This window comes from Lycorma delicatula, chromosome 10 (genome assembly GCF_047948215.1).
Source record: "Lycorma delicatula isolate Av1 chromosome 10, ASM4794821v1, whole genome shotgun sequence".
Taxonomy (NCBI): Eukaryota; Metazoa; Arthropoda; class Insecta; order Hemiptera; family Fulgoridae; genus Lycorma; species Lycorma delicatula.
The window spans coordinates 43,512,121-43,533,286 of NC_134464.1; the positions used below are offsets into that span (position 1 = coordinate 43,512,121).

The 21,166-nt window shown below is 26.1% G+C and overlaps 1 protein-coding gene across 3 annotated transcripts in view; it reads right to left on the minus strand.

Moving 5' to 3' along the window:
- LOC142331504 (uncharacterized) overlaps positions 1–21,166 on the minus strand; it is a 517,182-nt gene that overhangs the window by 360,158 nt on the left and 135,858 nt on the right. Inside the window, exon 24 of one of the 3 annotated variants that reach the window (XM_075377456.1) lies at positions 17,010–17,039. The exons of the other annotated variants lie outside the window; for them this stretch is intronic. Within the exon in view, the coding sequence (XP_075233571.1) occupies positions 17,025–17,039 (15 nt within the window). The 3' untranslated portion in view covers positions 17,010–17,024. Of the gene's footprint in view, positions 1–17,009; positions 17,040–21,166 lie in introns of those variants that run through there. 3 annotated transcript variants of the gene reach the window in all.

Genomic DNA, 21,166 nt, shown 5'->3' on the forward strand with positions numbered 1-21,166 from the left:
ATAAATAACATTTAATCAGTATAATAATTAATTTAAAAAAAAAATAAAAATCATAATTTAAGACCTGAACTGTATTTCTAGTATGTCAATAAAACTAATTCAGAAATAACAATCAGCTGAATTAAGATTTAATACTTAAAACCACCTGTCGCTAAAGTATTTGTTTACTTCTAAACTGGGTATAAAATAATCTCCCCATTATTAATACATTCAACTGTATTTTAATTAAAAGATAAAATTTTAAATGACCCAATTTAAATTCTTAAAAATTAATAAATATTATTTATCATACATAAACAAATAATTATATAAAACATTTTTTTTTAAATAATTTGAATTTATATTTTTTTAAATAAGATAATTTAAGGCTAAATAAAAAAACGTAATAATAAGTTTAATTATAAGGTAATAGAATTAATATTATGGAGGAAGATTTGTTAACGGTTGAAAGGATTGAAAAGAAAAAATATGGGGTGGTAATTTAAAAATGATTTGCTTTGTTAAAAAAAAAAAAAAACAGTATTTACTGAATATAAGAATAGAAGCAATGAGTGACCCTCCGATCTAATCTAATTAATTATAACTCAGGAATATTTCACAAAGGCATTTATAATGACAATTATATTTATTTTTGTGCATTTTTTAAAAATACTTATGTAGTATTATATTTTACAATTTCACCTTATAAAATTAATAATGATTAATTATTTTTACTACTAAAATTAAAAAAAAAAAAATAAAATAAAAATACAAAGGTATATTATATATATATATATATATATATATATATACAGAATGTATACGAGGTCAATAAATATTTATTATGCTTTTGTGAAACAGGGTGTTAGTTTATACATTGTATTAAAAATTAACGATGGAAAGAATAAAACCTTAAAAAGATGGTTTTACATTAAATTTGAATTAAATAATCACAAAACGTATTATAATTCACGATTATTCACTCCAGGAATTAATAAAAAAGTTACGGTACAGTATGGGATCAGTTTGTTTAAAAATTACAATAAACATGATGATATAGTACAAAATAATAAACAGCCAGTTAAATTCTATATACTACTGATTTATTAATAATAATTAATACATAATGCAATATAAAATAAATTGTATTTCAACATTATATTTGTATAAAGAAACATGTAATAAATTATTTATGATTAAAAATGATTTTAACAAAATTATTATACCCAATTGGTATTACTAGTCACCACTTTAATTTTAGTTTCTAACTGATTAACTTTAATTAAATAACCTATGCAAAATCGACAGCTTTTTATAATTTCAATTCATCAGTATTACAAACAAATCGATAATATATTTTAAGTGGACATCTGATATGATAAAATTGAAATCAAATTTTATTTGAAAGTAAGATCATGATATAAACTAACACCTGATATTAGTACATAAGTATTTAATTATATTAATTTAAGTTTATAATATAGATTAATTATTTATTTTAAGTTAATAATTAGTACAACACATCACTAGACACATTTATAAACATATAAACACTTTCATTAATAAATACATGACTCAACAATTCCTTGAACACAATACACTCAGAAGGTACTGACTGTTCAGATAAAAAAATATAATGTAAAATGTTTTATACGTAACTACTGTTTTATGTATGTATATATAGATGTAAACAGTTTTTTCATGATACAGTAAATCCATCATACATTCTCATATCACCAAATCATTTATCAATCACCGACATTTAATCATCATTACATACTATTCATTCCATCTCCAATGCATTAAACACAAAACATTAAAAAAAATTGTCAACACATCTCCATTACATAAAATCATTAAAATATTTAAAATCTTTAAATTAATTTATTTGTAATAAAAGGTGTACTCATTTTTTTTAGTTTTGTTTTTGTGAATTCTTTTAATTAATTTATTTAATATTTCTTTCCATTGTTATAATATACAACGATCATTTATTTTTAATGCGTGAACGAAGTCAATAAAAAATAAATAAATTTATTAAAGTAATTTAAGTTGTATATTTATGTGAATGTATTCCTAAGTAAGTAAAGAAAATAAATTAATAAATAAATAAACTTACTGTTATTATTTTACTTATTTATCAATTAAACAAATACATTTTCCTTTAGTTTTCATTAATTTAATTTTTTGAGTCGTGTACATTAGAGCAGAAATATCACTATTTGGCAACATCAACTACATCAAAGGATTTTTTTCTACAACTGAAAATGACTTTTCTTTCTTACATTTTATTAAAGATTAACATATCTTAATATTTACCAGAAATATACAATCATTAAATATCTGTTCATAACAAATATTAATTAAAACATTTATTAGATTGTAAATTCCTGCAGAACAATCAAATAGATTTCACCAGCAATGAAAACATCAAAGGACGTAATTTTATTTTGATTGAAAATCTTAAATAAAAAGCAAAATTGTTATCAGTATTCAAATTATTAAATACTTATTATCCCTAAATAAATTACATTTAAAATAGATTATCTTCCTTGAAATTTCTTTAGAATGAGTTTTTAGCATGTAAGAATGGGTTGTCACTTAGATCATTCTTTAGTACCCAATAATATTAAATCATGTGGTCTGATATTTAATAAAATAAAAACTGTAATTTACATACATACTTATATAAATTTATGTATGTGTTTTTTTCTTTACAAAAAAATGAAAAGGGGAAAAATTAATTTATCCTTGTATCATATCAGTATCTACATGTATTACATCCATAAAATTAGAAAAAAGGTAATGTTTCATATTACATTATATCATACATTGGACATACAAGAAACAGTCTTATTATATTATTACGCTTGTTACTATTTTTAATAAGTTATTAATGATTTGAAAAATCTTCCTACCAATCTATTTAAAATAAAATTAAAAGATTTTTTTTACCAAACCATTATTATTCTGTTACGAAGAAAGTATAACAGAGTTCTTTATTAATATATTATAAAGTTTTTTACTAAGTTTTATTTCTAATTTTTATGTAATAGTATGAATTTTAACCATTTCCATTACTTTTTTTTTAAGTTACAAAATTCTATTTCCATATTCCCATGTACAAACTTCTTTAAAGCTTCTGTGTGAATTGATTCACCTTAAAACCAAATAAAATTACTTCAATGTAATAAATTACAGATGTAATTATATTAAATTATTAGGATTTTATATTTTAATTAAATAAAAAGAAAACTGAAATAATTTGAGTTCATGATGATATGGTTTAACTTAGAAAAAACAACTGCAAAACTGAATCACTTTTAAATAAGTGGGGAATCTTTCCAAAAGACATTTTAGAGCTTTTCATTACATAACACATGATTGAAAAAAGAGATGGATAAAGGCTGTAGTGTTATTCTGAAACTATATGATGTGTCCCTAAAAGAGTAAACCGATTCTAAAGTTTTATAACTATTCAGCTTTTATCAGTTTTAATTGAGCAAAGTACTATTAGAAAGAGGGAACTCTTGAGTTTCATTTTCCAGCAGGACGGGTACCCCCTCACTGGAGTCTGTACGTTTGAGAATTTTTGAATGATAAGATTCCTCAATGATGGATCAGCTGTAAGTGACCTAACAATTTCGTTTTACATCACTGGTCTCCACACCTCAATGTGTGCAATTTTTACTTGTGGGGTTTTGTAAAAGATTCTGTCTGTGCCTCCCCTTCAACCTATAGTGGTAGAACTGTGGAACCGCGTAAAAGCAGCTGTGGTTGCAGTGAATAGAAAAACGCTTGCTAATGTGAGGGATGAAATCGACTATCATATGAATGTATGCCGTGCAACCCATGGGGGGAGGGCATATTGAGCACCTATGACTTGGTATGCAAAAAACTTCATGAATAAACCTTTAATACAGAATTAATCTTAAGTCTTTGCATTCAATAATGTTCAAAATAAAAACAATTCAAATTGGATGATTCATTTTGGGAAATGCTATATTTCCAAATATTATATACATAGAAAACAAATATTTTTTTCAAAATTCTATATTTAGAAAGTAGAATTTAAAAAAAAGTTAATGGTTATCATTGTTGGTTATCAGTGGGAATAAAAGATTTTTGACATTATAATTCAGTGATTAATTTTAGGATACCAACAAAAAAAACCATTCCGGGATTTTAAGGACCTCACCAAAAGGTAGAAAAACAAATCAAATTAGGTGAAAATACCCTTCACAGAAAATTCAAAAACGATTGTGAAAAAAAATGTTAAAGGAGAAACAATGACTGTATATTAATAAATTAATTAAATTAAATTAAGATAGGATTATAAAGGGATTCTACTAAATTAAAAATATAGTGGAAAATTAACCACAATTAAGTCATTTCAAAGTTTTTTACAGTTAAATTATTATGCCTATTTTAATTAAATTAGCTAGAACACTGCCAATTCTACCCGCATATTTAAAACGCATTGTTACATATGCATACAACCAAGAATAACATGAGGAACAGTGACTTGGCAAAAAAAAAAAAAAAAAAAAATTATCAGATGATTCACTTAAATAAGAAATATAAATTAGATATATAAATGAGAAATAACTTTATTTGTATTTAAATGAACAATTTACTTAATGATATAAAATGTAGAAAAGAGTAAGGCCTTTTATAAGTTAGGGAAGATTATGCTGAATTAAGGTTAAGTTGGGTAAAGGTTAAGTCATCAAAAATTACTGCAAAATACTTCAGCCCACAGGAAGCAAATCAAAATATTTTGTCATGCTTAAAAATACATGTTAGGTAGTGCCAGATAATCATGAAGCCTCTTTCAAACTTCGCAAACCTTACCAAATTATTCATCCAGCTGAATATAAATCATCTTAGAATGATAAAGTAACCATTAGCAAATAATAGTAAACCGGAATCATCTTTGTGTTCTCAATTTACAGATGTGTAAATACATACATATTGACTGTTCATATGTCTTGTTCTAATTAAAATTTCATTATTCATTTTTACAATGAACATATACCATCATTAAAAAGCAAACAATTAAATGTATCAAGTATTACCATTATTAAAAATTATTATTGTTAATATTATTAGCATAAATATATATATATATATATATATTTATTTATTTATTTATTTATTAATGCTAATGATCAAAATTGCTGATCTTGGTGGCTTTGTGGTAGGATTTTGGCTTGTTATCCAGGGGCCCAGGTTTCAATCCCAGCCAGATATAGTATTTCTCATATGTTACAAAATTCCATTTTCATATCCCCGCATATAAGCTCCTTCAAAGCTTCTGTGATGAATTAATTCATCCAAAGAAAACAAAATAATCTAGCCACTTTAATGTAAAACAAAATATCTTGGGATGAAGAAAACAAAACTACAACATTTTTTTAACCAAAGTGATTTTCGATGTGTATGGGTATTTACAAGTAATTGAAGGATCTGTTTCAGAACAAACTTTAATGAATTGAATTAATGAACTGTGAGTCTCCCTATCTGGGTGAGCTGGGTTTGAACTGAATGAATGCTATTTAGGAAGAACAGTATTGGTTTGGAAGAGCTGTTGGAACAAGAGATGCAATTAGGGCTGATAAAACAAATAGGTGAGAGATTCATGGTGAAAGATACATGGACAGTGTATGTAGCATTTATCAACCTAGAAAAGGCATTTGACAGTTAGATGGGATAAATTACTGCTAATTTTGGAAAAAAAGGGACTTAAAAGAGAGGTGCCCAATAAAGGAGCTGTACTATTACCAGAAAATAAAAGTGAGGCAGGGATGCTGCTTGTCATCAACACTGTTTAATGTATAACTGGAAGAAATAATTAAATGATGTCTGAATGGGAAAAGAGGAATAAAGATCAAGAATAAGATTAGAATGTTTAATTAGAATGTTTGACTCTCTGTCAGTACCATGCTGATGACATGGTGGTACTGGCAGAGAGTCCAAGTTAACTAACAGAAATGTTTAATGACTTAAACGAAGCTTATGAAAGTCAGGGTATGAGGATAAACAAAAAGACAACAAAATGTATGGTATTAGGTGGAAAAATAGGAGAGGACTGAACATAAGATAGGAAATAAAGTTTTGGAGCAGGTGAAGATATTCAGTAATTAGGGAGCTTTATTAATGACCTGACTTGCACAGTAGAAATTAAAACAAGAATATCAAGAAGTAAGCAGGCATTTAATAACAACGGAAGACTGCTGTGTGGAAAGTTAACATTAAGAAAGAGATAAATAAATTATTTTATTTGGAGTGTGATGCTCTACAGAGCTATAACTTGTACAACGAGAAAGACAGACATAAAATGAACTGAGGCTTTGAGGTGAGGGTGTAAAAAATAAAGAAGTATAAAGGAGAATCGGAGAGAACAGGAGAATGTTAAATGTAATTGAATATAGGAAAAGAAACTGGCTAGGAAATTGTAAGAGAAGGTAATGAATGTGATGAATATATATATATATTTCTATATATATATATATATATATATATATATATAGAATATACATATATATATATATATATATATATATATATATATATATATATATACACATAAATTAATATTACTATCATTGGAGCAAAAAACCTGAACATCAAACAAAAAGTTTTCTAAAATTAAGTTTTTTTTAAAATTCATACATCAAGCAGTACAATAAGGACTAGTTTATTTAGAATTCAACAAGGTTTACTATATTATGAGAAAAATGAAATTTAAAATAACAAATAAAAACTTGAATGAGATTAATATAGGCAGTTGATTACTGGGACTGGAGGTAATAGAAAAAGTGCAAAAAAATTACAAAAGTTAAACAATAATTTTTTTTTTAATTTAAACTACTAGCAACAAATAATAATGAAAATGCTTTTAAATTAACATCACTGTTTTATGACTTTAATTTACAGTTAAATAAATGATGTACAACAAACATTAAAAGAGAACTAAATTCAAGAAAGTGTCAATGTAATGTGCACACACACACACACACACACACACACACACACACACATCCATGCGTGTGCGATTTCATTACCTTAAAAGTAATTTAGGACATGTTATAAAATAACAGTAACTCAATTCAATGTTAAAACTAAAAATCATCAGAACAGAACATTAAAGAATGTTACAGTTCAAGTAATATAATAATTAACAACATTAATGATACTGTACTGTTTTACACATTAAAATGCATGAAATAAACTTCAGTATACACTAAACATTAATGGAAGAACAAGCGATTGAAGGTGTCTAAATAAACCAACTTCATAATTTTGATTCATAATAAGTGGGTTGACCAACAACACTGAAATTTTTCACACTAAAAATTGAACAGGTAAAAAAAAATATTTCTTTAACTATAAAATTATTTTATTATATAAAACCACAAAATAAAATTTTAAACAGCACACTAAAATTAAAAAAAAAAATAATAATAATAAAATAAAAATAGCTTGCTTTAAAGGAACATCATAGACTCAAAAAGATTTGGCAGAAGTATATATTCATATAGAAAATGATTCATTTAATAATTTTTTTCTTTATATAATGTGATAGAACATCAAATTATATAAAGAGGAAGAGGATTTTTGTTTGTTTGGAATAATAAATCCATCTATTCAATCAATTGCAACCAAATTTTTACCCATGTTTCTTGACATAACTGAGATGGTTTTTAGATATATTTCATGTTGAAAACTCTCAAAAAAAAAAAAAAAAAAATATATATATATATACATTATAGTAGTAGAGTTTTGCCAGTGAAGAACAAACTTTAATGAATTCAATTAATGAACTGTGAGTCTCTATTACTGTGTTTGAACTGAATGAGTTGATTCAATTGAATGAATAATATCACAAAAATAATAGAATTAAATTTACATTAAATAAATTAAAAAAAATTTTGTTTAACATGGGCTTCTTGTGGGGACTGCATATGAGGTATGCGAGCACCTCGTGGGAGGATACACCATATCACCATCAACTGGTAACAAATGAATGTACCTCCCAATACAGTGGCCCTGGGATGCTTTTTTGGTGTAATGGGGGGCTCTTATAAAACCTCTGCAAACAGGGTATTTGTTAGTAGATTGAAGGCTAACTTTTGCATGCATCAGGTACACTCTTGATCTAACAGATCACAGTTACTTGGAAATGTAAGTGTGTACATATATACACACACACACACACACATAGTTTGTTTGTTTGTTCACGCAAGAACCAGCCAACTAATTACTTTCAAATTTTCAGGATGCATTTAGTGTTATCCCAGGAAAAGTTTTAAACTATCAACCGAGGTTCTAGCTCCTGTGAAGGTTTAGATATTAAAAATATTCATTATTTCTACCCACAAGGAGGTGAAATTTTGAATCAAAGATAATCATTAAGAAAAAAATAGATTAACCTTTTTACTTCATTATATTTCTGCCACCACAGCAAAGAAATAAGTTATGAATATTTCATTGTCAAAGGTGTGTGTGTACTTTAGTTACTGTAGTTACTATTATTCTATCTTCTGTAATTTAGTTTCTTTTCCAGGTTTCTATAACGCTTGAATACTATAATTATTATTTATTAGTATTACTCTAATAACCATGAGGATAACGTACAGTGCGGGTGTCCAAAGAGTGGAGTCCTCTGGTTAGATGAGATTGGTGACTGAAGCAAGTTCTGCTGGCGTCCAGGGCACCAGTCCCCTTGGCCCCAAGGAGCCCCTGAGTTGGTTCTGGGATTTACCTGGGCTGACTTGAGCCCTGAGGGTTGAGATTTTAGCCATATGCGCCAGCTAGTAAAATATAATTCGGCACGTAATAATAAAATGTTTTAGGTCAAAAATAAAAGAATAATCCTCTTTTTTTGCATATGGAAATATGATACAGAATTTAAAAAATGTCAAGCTTGAATAGGATTTGAATCTAAATCCACACTCCATCGATGTCAGCATTATTAAAAGTATTTAATTCAAATAAATCTTTTTACACTGAAAACAACTCACAAATAAAGGTTAATTCACCACAACTGGTGCCGATTCTAAATAATACACAATTCCTGCTGTAAATATCATATACTACCTTTGTACATCTATTAAATAATTATCATACAAAAATAATTATGGTTATTTATCTGATATCTCAACTTACTAATTGGTTTGTGCAGATTATTATATGATTTTAGCAATATATGCGCGTCATACTTAACAGGAGAAAAGATTATAAAAGCACATGGAAGAATTTGGTTATATATGAATTGAACATTTAATAATTAATAATAAATATAAAATGCAACTATTTTCTACATATATATATATCAAATAGATCTTTTTCAGTTAGGTTGTATTAATTAAAATTTCACACCAATTTATTAAATTGTAAATAAACTGATTTATGAGATATAGAAAAATACAAGATAGTAGTTATATATGTGTGAGTGAGTGAGTGTGTCTGTCTGTCCGTGTGTGTGTGTGATATTAAACATGTTTATTATTATTAATTAATAAAAATTACCAATCAGCACACCAAAATCCAAAATTAATATAGTTACCAATTTTGTGAAACATTTTTTAGATCTATGAATTTCAAACGCTTTTTACTTAATATGTTTAAATGAACAGTTTCTAATTTTAAATGAACTGAAACCAATTCCCAATCACTTAAAAGTAACATGTGAGGGGCGTTCAGGTCAATCTCCGCGACTATTAATTTTTGATAAATGTAAAACACATTTATGTTAGTAAAAAATACTCATATTTCTTTATTAATCCTCTGCTACATTTATCCCAGCCTGTTTTATTCGTGCATGGATAACCGCAGTGTAGAAAGATTTGTCGTTACGTCGAAACCAAGATAGGACTGACTGCTTCACCTCATCATTGCTGTTGAAATGCTGGCCTCCCATGAACAAATTTTAAGGACCTGAACAGGTGAAAATCGCTGGAAGTGAGGTTTGGACTGGATGGGGGATTTGACAATAACTTGGTGGTTCAGAGCCACCAAGGCTCTGAACCACCTTGACTGGGATTATGATTCACTGATATACAGCATTTTTGAAAACGATTAGACCACTCAAATGTTTTACTATGACTAAGAGTCGCATTACCATACTGTCAAGGAGTCATGAATAAATCTCACCAGGTTTTACACCTTTATTCATGAGAAATTTCATTAAAATGCACTGTTCCACATATTCATTCACTACATTGGTCGCCATGTTCATTACAACTGACTGATGTTGTTTAATGTTGCTTTGCGACAGCATGCCATGTGATAAAAGCTGACACTTCTACCACCAACAGAATATGCAAGAATATTCATTTACACTCTACTCTAACAAAAGTCTCGGATTGATGTGAATGTCCCTCGTATAATAAAATCAAGTTTTACAACAAAAAGAGGTACAAACATTTTCCATTATTTTGTCTAAAAAAAAATATAAATATATATCACAAAATTAACAACTTAGATGTGCATTTTAAAAAAAACGATTTACAAAAATGATATTCATAATGTTAATAATCTGTGATATAGTCATTTTATACTTAATCATAACATTTTGTTCACTCAATTTTTTCTTAATAATGTACAGAGAAAATACACCTTTAACAAATACTAAAAAGCAACTAAATCCCATCATTAATTAATTTCTTCCCTCTTGTAAGTTTATCCATTTATTCCCTCTTGTAATTATTAAATGAAAAAATCAAAATACATTTTTTTTAATCATTTTTACTGAAAACCCCAAGCACATCATAGGCTGAATTTGACCGAAACTAGTTTAAGAAAATAGAAAATATACCTAGAAGCATTGCTTTGTTTAAAGTACAATTCACAGCAATGTAGATATTAAATTAAAATACTTCATTACACTCTGAAAATTTCAATATTTACAGAAGTAAATATTGAAATTTGCACAAAATACTATAGAATGTAAATTTGAATTTCCTTCTTTCAGTTCTCCTAAATAAAAAAAAAAGTTTCTTCCCTCCAACAACTATAGGCTGCTTATTATTTATTACAGTTATTCCCTTATTTATTATTATTTTTTATAAGAAATTAATCCTTCAATGCATCTTGCCATACTGAGTATATCTAGTACAAAACATATCCTAAGTGAATCTTGTCATATTCAGTATGGACATGTTGTTGTCAAATGCTCCCTCTTACTGTAAAATTCTTGACTAAAATAAACATTGCTAGATATAGAATTGTAAACAATGTTTTTTCTTTATAACTACTACTTTACAACAAGGAAATTTTAACTAAAAATAGATGATTTGACATTTATCTGTGAATTAGCTATTTCTTTGTTTATTTCGTTTATTGTTGGTCAAATTTTCGCAATTATTTATTTGTAAAATTTATTTCTGTTGTTTAAATGCTTTTTATAGGTATATTAATTAATTTTAGTTTATAGTTTTCATTAATTCTGTCATATAAAATTTCATTTATAACAAAATTAAGCAATTAACATCTTTATATGTAAGCATAAAAATTTTTCTTTAGTATTAATTAATTATAATTGATGTATAATATAATGGCAAAATGATTTTTCAAACTGTTAATGTTAGTAATTTAATGGTCAAATTGTAAAAATAAATAAATAATACGTAGGAGTAAAAAATGATGTTAAAGAACTCATTAGAGTTAATAGTGTGTAAAAAAGCTAAGTCTGACTTTCATTCAAATCTGTTACACTTCTGGATGAGAGACTATCATTACATAGAATCCAAAACACACACACCTTTTAAACATGAATTACATGGTACAGGATTTATACTTTAAAATATTAAAGTCTACCTTTAAATACACATTATGCATATCATTATTATAAACTATAAATATTATTACGAAAAAAGTGATAGCTAACTTAATTGTCTGAATATGAAAATGTTTTTTTTTTTTTAAAGAAAAAATTAACCAGTTTTTAAATGTTAATTATGAGATTTTAAAAATTAAATATACATTTTATAAATGTAATATGTATTAAAAATGTAATATACATTAAAATGTGTTTGTTACAGGAACAGTAACATTTTTAAAAACAAACATTAAATTATGACATTTAAGACATTAATATCACATGCGGTTGGCAACAGTGGTTTACGACTGGGAACACTGCAAACACCTACAGAAAATACTAGAGGACCAGGGTTAACGTATGACAGAACTGATTATCATTCAACACATGGGTAAATGTCGTTTTAATTATACATTAAATATAAAAATTCTCAATACTTATGTAATAATTTTATACAAATAATAAGAATCACTGTAAATGTTTCATTTTAAGAAAAAAAAAATTTAATTAAATGGGGTTTAAATTTTTAATTTTAGTATAAAAAAAGGTTAGCTAACATCTAAGCAGTCCTCGATGTAATATTACATTCATGCCTTTGTTATCGAAAAGAATCTCCTAAATATAATGCTATGTTCTTGAATTTTAGCCAGGTTTTATACAAATATTATATCAAAGTACGCGTATGTAATATCTTTATTCATATGACATTTCTTTATTTATCAGTGTTTGTGAGTAAGCAATACAAATAGTAGTTTGACTAGTGATACATATAAAAAAGGACAGTATCTGTTATACACAAGGATTACAAGAAAGTAATTTTTTCTAATCAAAAAAGATGTTCATATTCATTAAAAATAATTACATATTAACAGTAAATTGTTTAAGGATGCAGTTACGTATAAAAATAAGATAAAATAATAAAATTTTGGGTAACAGAAACAGGCTGGAAAGGAGTGAATTACAGCATATTAATATATTCTACATGGGTAGAAACCAGTAGGGTCAGACATTTCTGGTAGGAAAGTAATGAATAAATGTTTAAATCAGTGTTTGTGAATGAAAAATGTACAAAGTGTGATTAATTGAATGTAGTACGTGATTCTTTTTATTACTTTTTTTTTACTACTGGAAGAAATGGTATCCTTTTTTCAAGAGGTTATAATTTTTAAATTCAGAACATCAGTCTTTGGCTGCTTGGGTTGGCTACAACGGTTGTATTGCCTTGAATATTTTATTAAAACAAATTTATCATGTCAGTTTAAGAGAAAATTTTATCATTAATTTAATTTAAAGAGATCTAAAAAAGTATTAAATATAAAATATAATTTAAAAAATAAATAGAAAATATAATTATATGGTGAAGAAACTTGTATTAAGTGAGATTATATATTCTACAAAAAAAAGAATGGGTTTATGTAAACATTTCAAAATATTGTACACAGAGGGGAATGCACAGCTTGAGAATATCAGAAGGTATACAGCATTGCACATATCTGAGAGGGGTCTATGTAGAATGATTTCCTTTCTATGAATAAGATTTTTCATCCAATTCTGTCAATAACATTAAATACAGCATGGAATATTATTTAGTTGTTATAAAATAAAATATATATAAGCAACTGAATTAATGAGAAACTAATGATGCGCGCGCACACACACACACACACACACACACACACACACAGAGAGAGAGAGAGAGAGAGAGAGAGAGAGAGAGAGAGAGAGAGATTGAGGGGGAATACAATTTATATGGGAAGTAAAATTAAAAATTATGATTTTTTCTGTTGTTATACATTCATAAATTATTTTGCATTTTAGTATTATAACAAAAATTCCATTAAATCAACTGGCCAGCCCACTTGCTTTTACCATACCGAAATTGAAATTAATTAAGCTGTCATTCATGAAGCAAAATTATTTTTTTATTTCAAATAATTTGGGAAGAGTCTTTTATCAATAAAACAAAAATCAAATGTATAGTTTACTGAAATAAAATAATAAAGATAATACTAAAGAACCAATAACGTAAAATAAAAATCTACAACTGATGTACATTTAATTGCTATTTTATAAACTGCAATAAAATAAAAAAGAATCAAGATTTAGCCTTTTAAAGTATAACAAACAATTATATATACACAAAAATACTCAAAACTTTCATAATTAAATAAACTTGCTGTTTTCACAAATTGAACTGAATTTATATTACGACTATTATGCACTCAACAAATGCAATTATACCTATTTATGGAAAGTTGTATTCCAAAGTGAGTAAGAGTGATACAGTCACTTGATAGGGCTAAATTTTACACAAAAATTGAAAAATTGCTAGCAGAAAGTGTAATATGAATAAATGTTCTGAATGAGTATTATAAAATTAAAGGGGAATATTGTATACAATTCTGTAATAAACTTTTCTGGCAAACTCCATAGAAAAGTGGTAGCATCAGCCTTTCATGGAAAAGATCCTGGATTTAAATACCACAAAAATATGGAATTTTTCATACATTACAGAAATACCATTCCAAACTCCCACACACAAGCATTTAGTTTATGTTGTGAATTAATAATAAAAAAGAAATTATCCCTAAAACTTCAACATTTCAAACTTTATCAAGCTGTCTAATTTTTAACATATTTTCTTTCTTGTTTTTTTTAATGGATTTAAAAATTGATTTAAATTTTTAAATAAAAGTAATCATAACACCCAGAAATACAAATTAAAAACAAACTTATTTTAAAAAAGGAACTTGTATTTGCATAATAAAGCAAAATAAAATAATGATTTAAAACATAAAAACTAATAACATCAAACAAATCTGATAAAGTACAATACATTTCATTTTTTAAGGCTGGCATATCGTAAAAGTAAATAAAACAACAAGGAAGAATAAGTACTGACAAGAAGGAATAGACCAAATAAAAAAAAAAACATTCAACGAAATAGGAAAGCAAACAATAGTTAACTATAAAAAAAAACACTTACTTCCCATAAATATATATATCAGCAAGTAAATAAATTGCATTGCTTATTTTTATAAATGATATAAATTAAAAGCTGATAAACATTTAAATGTTAAGTTCTATGACTTCAAATAATACATCATATATATTACGTTAACACCATTTTTTTTTGCTTTGTGTAAATGTTAAATTATGAAACATTTTTCAAATGAATACTCTGCATAAATAAGTTAACCAAAGTTACAACACATTATTATTATTATTTTTGGTACTGTTTAATACCCTTCTTTTCTAGCCATAAAACACTTAAGACCTTCTTAATAATAAACTTACCACATCTAGATTCAATAGACAAAATAGATTCATCTTGTAAACATTCCATTTACAAACTGATAAGACACTTTTGTCTCAACAGAGAGTAATATTTAATGAGTTAAAAATTTATAACAAAATATCCGAGTAGATTCAGAAAGCTCCTGAATTTATATTTTTATAATATATATATTTTGGGTAGCAATTGCAGAAGCATAATGCATGTGTATACATTAGCCTTGAAAAGTTGACTCGAAAGGAATGAAATGGTTAATTGGGAATGTCAACTTTCACAAAGGTGTTGAATTAATGGGACAGAAATAATTTAATAGTTTTAACATAGAATTATTGTATAATATATGTAAACAGAATATTTATTACAGAGAAACCAATTTATATTGAGTGATGAGGTCCCAAAAAAAAAAAAACAATTTAAACGTTTAAGCTACAATTTGTACTGTTTATGATAATGTTTTTACTACATATGTTTGTAGTACATATGTTTATGATAATAATAATCTTTTTATTGCGTAAAACAATACAAAATTGCATCACAATCTTCAACAATGAATAACTAGAAAATGTGGTTAAAAGTCAACAGAAATGATTAAAATTTTAAAGTCCTTTCTATCCATTCAGTCGTCCCATTCAAACATATCATTCATACACAATTCACATCTTTTGACATCGGGCTCTGTCCTTATAAAATTTTAATTTATTATTCCAGTGGCCACCCATGAACTCGTCAACAGAGTAGAATGTCTTAAACACCAAAAGGTGTCTTAGTCGAGAATTAAACTGACTCAGAATGGGAATTCTGATTCGTACTTCAAATTATGCGTCAATTAAAAAACTAAGAACATTCAATATAATGTACAAAAGAATAAGTGTGATAGCCGAAATTAATAAAAAATGTTGACTTTATTCAGATTACACCGATGATTATTTTACAATAATAAATTCTACAATATTTAAACAGTAAGACAGACTGTAGTTTTAAATTTTCTTTTTTTAAATTAAGAAATAAAAAAGTAATTAAAGCACTGTAGGAAAAAATATGATGGAAATCATATAAAAATTAAAAAAAATATGACAAAAACCATCCCTATAAAATATTTTCTGCACTTTACTACTGTTCCAAAATACCTTGAAAAAAATTTCACCAGCTGACATCCCACATTGTTGAAAAAATATAATGTCAAGTCAACTATCTTAAGAGCTCTTAATTAAAGATAGTGTATGTTGTCAAAATTTTCTTTGTAGAACTTGTGAATAATATGAATACAAATCTAGTGGTTTCCAAGAGTCTGTTAAACTATTCAACCGACTGAGCTGAAATTTTGCATATACATACTTTTTACACCTGGGAAGAACATAGGACTACTGCGTTATGAAGTGTTTCTCCATTTCAAAATGGTGGCTGTTTAATGTCTTTGATAACAACCAGATTATGTTCCTTGATAATAAGCAGAGCGAAGGTCCAGGGAACAGAGCCTCCAGACTAGACGGGAAGGGCAAGTAAAGCTTACCCTGTTCAGCTAGTATATATATATATATATAAACTGTTGTCTAAATTCAATTTTGCACACTCATAAATAATAGGAATAACATATTAATTGTTTTACTTATGCAAATTATCATGACTTATTTTGTTCCTTCTTCTAATGATCTTCCTTCAGATAAAAAATTATATAGAGAAGGGAGAATAATTAAGCACGACAATAAAATAATACTTAATTCTTTCATTCATTACATTACACAGTATATTTTATATATTTAGTTCTAAATTTCATACAAGATTCCAATTATACAATTTTAATTTTTATAGTATATTAAGCATTCATGACCAACATTTCATACTGTAGGTTTTAATGTTTTCAATTTATCCATTAGAATTTTGGCTTTAGTTTATTTTTTAGCAAAATAATAAGTAGTTAATGAATCATTAGATTATATAAATCTGCAATCATAGTTACAAAAAAAAAAAAATAATAAATAAATAAATAAAACAATAATATAATTTAAAGATTAAAAAACAATATATCTTATATAATAAAAATATTCTTCATTAAACTTCTATTGTAAGGTGCATACAACTAGTACATGCAAGATCTTAATATCCAATATTTTAAATATCAGTTTTACTAAGAACAAATAACAAAAAGGGAAAAAAATATTATTTCAGATGGACATCATCAAAGGGTGGAAGCTACAGCAAAAAAGGATCAGCAATTAATGCTTTATCACTACTAGCATTTTTATTCTTCCTAAATATTCTACAAGTAAGTATGCTTAGAGGAAAATAAGTAGTACTACTGTTATGCTTGAGATTGAGAATATGTTATCTATCTTATCTACCTAAGAACATTTTCATTCTTAAAATATATGTAAATTCTATACTGAATAACATATATAATTATATCAGTCAACATTAATCAATACTGTTAAAATTAATAATCCATCAATTTGTTATGTTTATGGGAAGAAGTATTTTGAATGTCATGGTATATATAAGTAACTGAAAAATATATGCATGGATTTCTCATGGAAAACAATAAAAAGAAAAAAGCAAATAGAAAATTTCAACGTATATTATTCCCCTTGTAAAACTAATGAAAAAATGTTTGGTTATATATATTTACAAATGCTTTGTTTTTGAGTGAAGACTACCAAAAATTCTGTTCTGATTTCTACTCCAGTTATAACTAAATTTAAATTTTGGGAAAAAATTATACGGGGCAAAATCAGTTTTATAAAAAAAAAATATATATATAATAGTCTCAGAAGTACCCAGAACTATTTTTTCACTAATTATTGAGAAAACTATTATAAACTCTAAAAGACTTAGAAAAAAAACACTATTTTGGATTTGCCATACGTTTATTTTGTTAAACTGCTAATGTAAGAAAATCTGTAGAGAATTTATATATTTACAAAAATGTATCTAAATAAAATTAACTGAAAACAGATATAAGTTAAATAAGTATAATTTTTATTTGAAAAAAAAAGATCTAAACTTCACCTAATAAATATGTATGTGTGTGTGTAAGTTAATTTTGTACAATTTCAATTAAAGCAAACAAATCTCATTTTCTCAATTTCATTTTGCAATGACAGTAGATATACAGTTTCGAAAATAATTTTAAATATAATCCTAATTTGGGTGTTGCACATGAGATACATTAATTTTAACTGCCAGAGCCAGTCAAGAACAGAAGTCTTTTTTTCAATGTTTACTTATATTCCATCATTTGTGGCTAGTATTTTCTGGTATTTTTCTGGTAGTACCCTGTCTGATAGCTAATAACAAAAACTTTTTTATTAAGATTAATGTTCTTCCAGCAGTTTATCAGAATCTAAAGAATCTGAGGTGGACCCCATATGACTTCCTTGTACACCTATTAAATTACATATACACTTTTTTTTTTAATGAAGAGTACTTTTGTACATAGAATTTTATTTCATTAATAACTTCTGATATTTTTTTTTTTTTTTTGTTATTGAATTATTATTCATAGCAATTTTTTTTTACGAGAGGTTAATAATTATTAATAAATCAATATATTAAAATTAAAAAAAAAGGAAAAAGGAGATGAAGTCTGATTCTAACCAATGTGCCTTTCCCTACGGTCCAAATATTTCATTAATTAAAATTTTATTTGAATATAACTCTGGAACCAATGAAAATAAGTTTCACTTATGATGTATCATTGAAAAGCTCTCAATGAGGGCTTATTACTGCAGTTGAGTAAAAGACCAAAATCCAAATTTTTGGGGATTTTGGGCTTTTTTGGATACTTTTGGTTCAGTCGATTGCAATCAAAAGAGGAGATATGCACAATTAGATTTTACAACAGTCCTAGATCCAAAATTTCAACATACTATGGCTAATTGTTTTTGAGTTATGCGAGATATGTATACAAACACCATGCTGAAACTAGTCAAAATGGTTTCAGGGATGGTCAAAATGGATATTACATTGAAATCTGGAAACCGAAATTTTTGACGATCACAATACTTCCTTTACTTCGTACAAGGAAATACAAAGATTTAACAAAATCAATTCTCCTAATAAAAGCTACCACACTAAATTGTACAACAGCAGGCTAAACTGTTCCTGAGATAAAAGCTAGTTAGAAATTGATGCGTGTGTACACAGAAAAACATGAATGGATGAATGGGTGTGCATAATTTGATGTACTAGTAAAAAATAAACATTAAGATTTTGAATTATATATGCTATTAACTATACATTACTTATTTTATATCATGTTAATTACAGCCTTAACTAACATTCTTTCACAAAACAAAAAAAATAATAATTTTAGCATCAATCTTTACTGTTCATTCTACTATTATTGATAAATTTTGCTCATAGCCACTTAAAATACAACAGGTATACAATTTCATTTTTATTTTTAATAAAATTCAGCAAGCCTAATGAAAATATAAAAAAATGATTATAAAATTGATCATGTATTAAAATAGATGAACATTATTGATACACCTAATGTTTTTTAGTGTTGTACTTATAAGGCCAATAGTAAATTTTTCATCATTTAAAACTAAATGAGAATATAATGATGAATGAATAAGTAAGTCACAGTATTTATTTAATGTATTTTACTATATATTCTATCATTTTGTTTCTTACAGAATTGTCTAAGAGATAATTTAGCTGGTTCACAAAACCCAATAGTTGTTGTTATGACAAATGAATCTACAACAAATAGTACCAGATTTGCAAAAAGATTAAAAAGAGACAACAGTGATATAAATAGTAATAATAACAAAACAAGAAATGACAAAGTTTCAGAACAGCAAACCCATGAAACCATGACGACATTTACCAACAATATGGTGTATGATAAATACTATATGACAACATTAACTTCAAATCAACAGGTAATGAAAAATAAATAAAACAAGTAACATTGTTAATTAATAACTGTAAAAGAAGAAATGTTAAATCTCCATAAAAAGGCATAATTAGAAGAGAAAACAAATTTAAACAACCTAATAATCTAAAAAAATAGGAGTTTAATAATATTGCTTTTATTCCATGTAATATGATCATGACTTCTACAAGACCACAAATTTTAGTAATGGTTAAAAATAAAAAGCTAATGAAATATCAATAATATCTCACACCAGTTTATGCTTAGATATCGAAAATCTTAATTTTCTTCCATTTTCAGTTCCAATGTTCTCAACTGATTCAAAGGTGGAGACAAAAGAATTCTACAAAGAAAAATGTATCTAATTCAAAAGTAGTACAACCACAATTTACCTTATATCTTATAAAATACCAATTAGATACTATTAGAATCTTGTAAACTAAAAACCTACAAAGAACTTTAAAGGGAAATTATTTCTTCTATTTTCACTACATTAAAAATACCTTACTGGCATGCTTGAAATTTCTCCCATTTTTTCAATATGGTAGTCAACTGCATTTTTTCAAATGGAAATCCCAGATTATTATAACATTTTCATATACAACACGTGATACTAAGACATTTTATTTATCCCTAAACACAATTATTCAGGCTCTACATCTTGTCTCCAGTTTAATAAGTCATTAGTGTTGTAATTTTATCATTTTGCTATAGTTTCATTGCTGTTTTATTTTAAAAATATTTTATAATTTTTCTTAACTTTTAAAAAATTAATAAAAAAAGGTACTTGCTCCACACTTGTGTGATGCGTAATATCATTTATTTTTCCTAAACTGTAATAAAAGCATACCAATTCTCTAAAGTAATGATTTATGTTTTTATAAATTGAAATAAAAAATTTATCAATTTCATTAAATTAATAATTTATTTTTATAAATGGGAAAAAACAAGACTATTTTGTCATTTTTTTTTTGTATTTATTTACTAGAATAATGAGATAAATAAATACAGAATTTAGGTCATTGATTTAATTTGTAAAACTGTTAAGATGAAAAATAAAAGTGTTCAATTTTTAAAAGTTAACCAAAATAATAAAAATTAAAAAATACAACTGCATTGAAACAATAGAGTAAATTAAACACAGTGAACTTATATTAAACTAAGTTATATAACATCCAGAGGTCCTGGG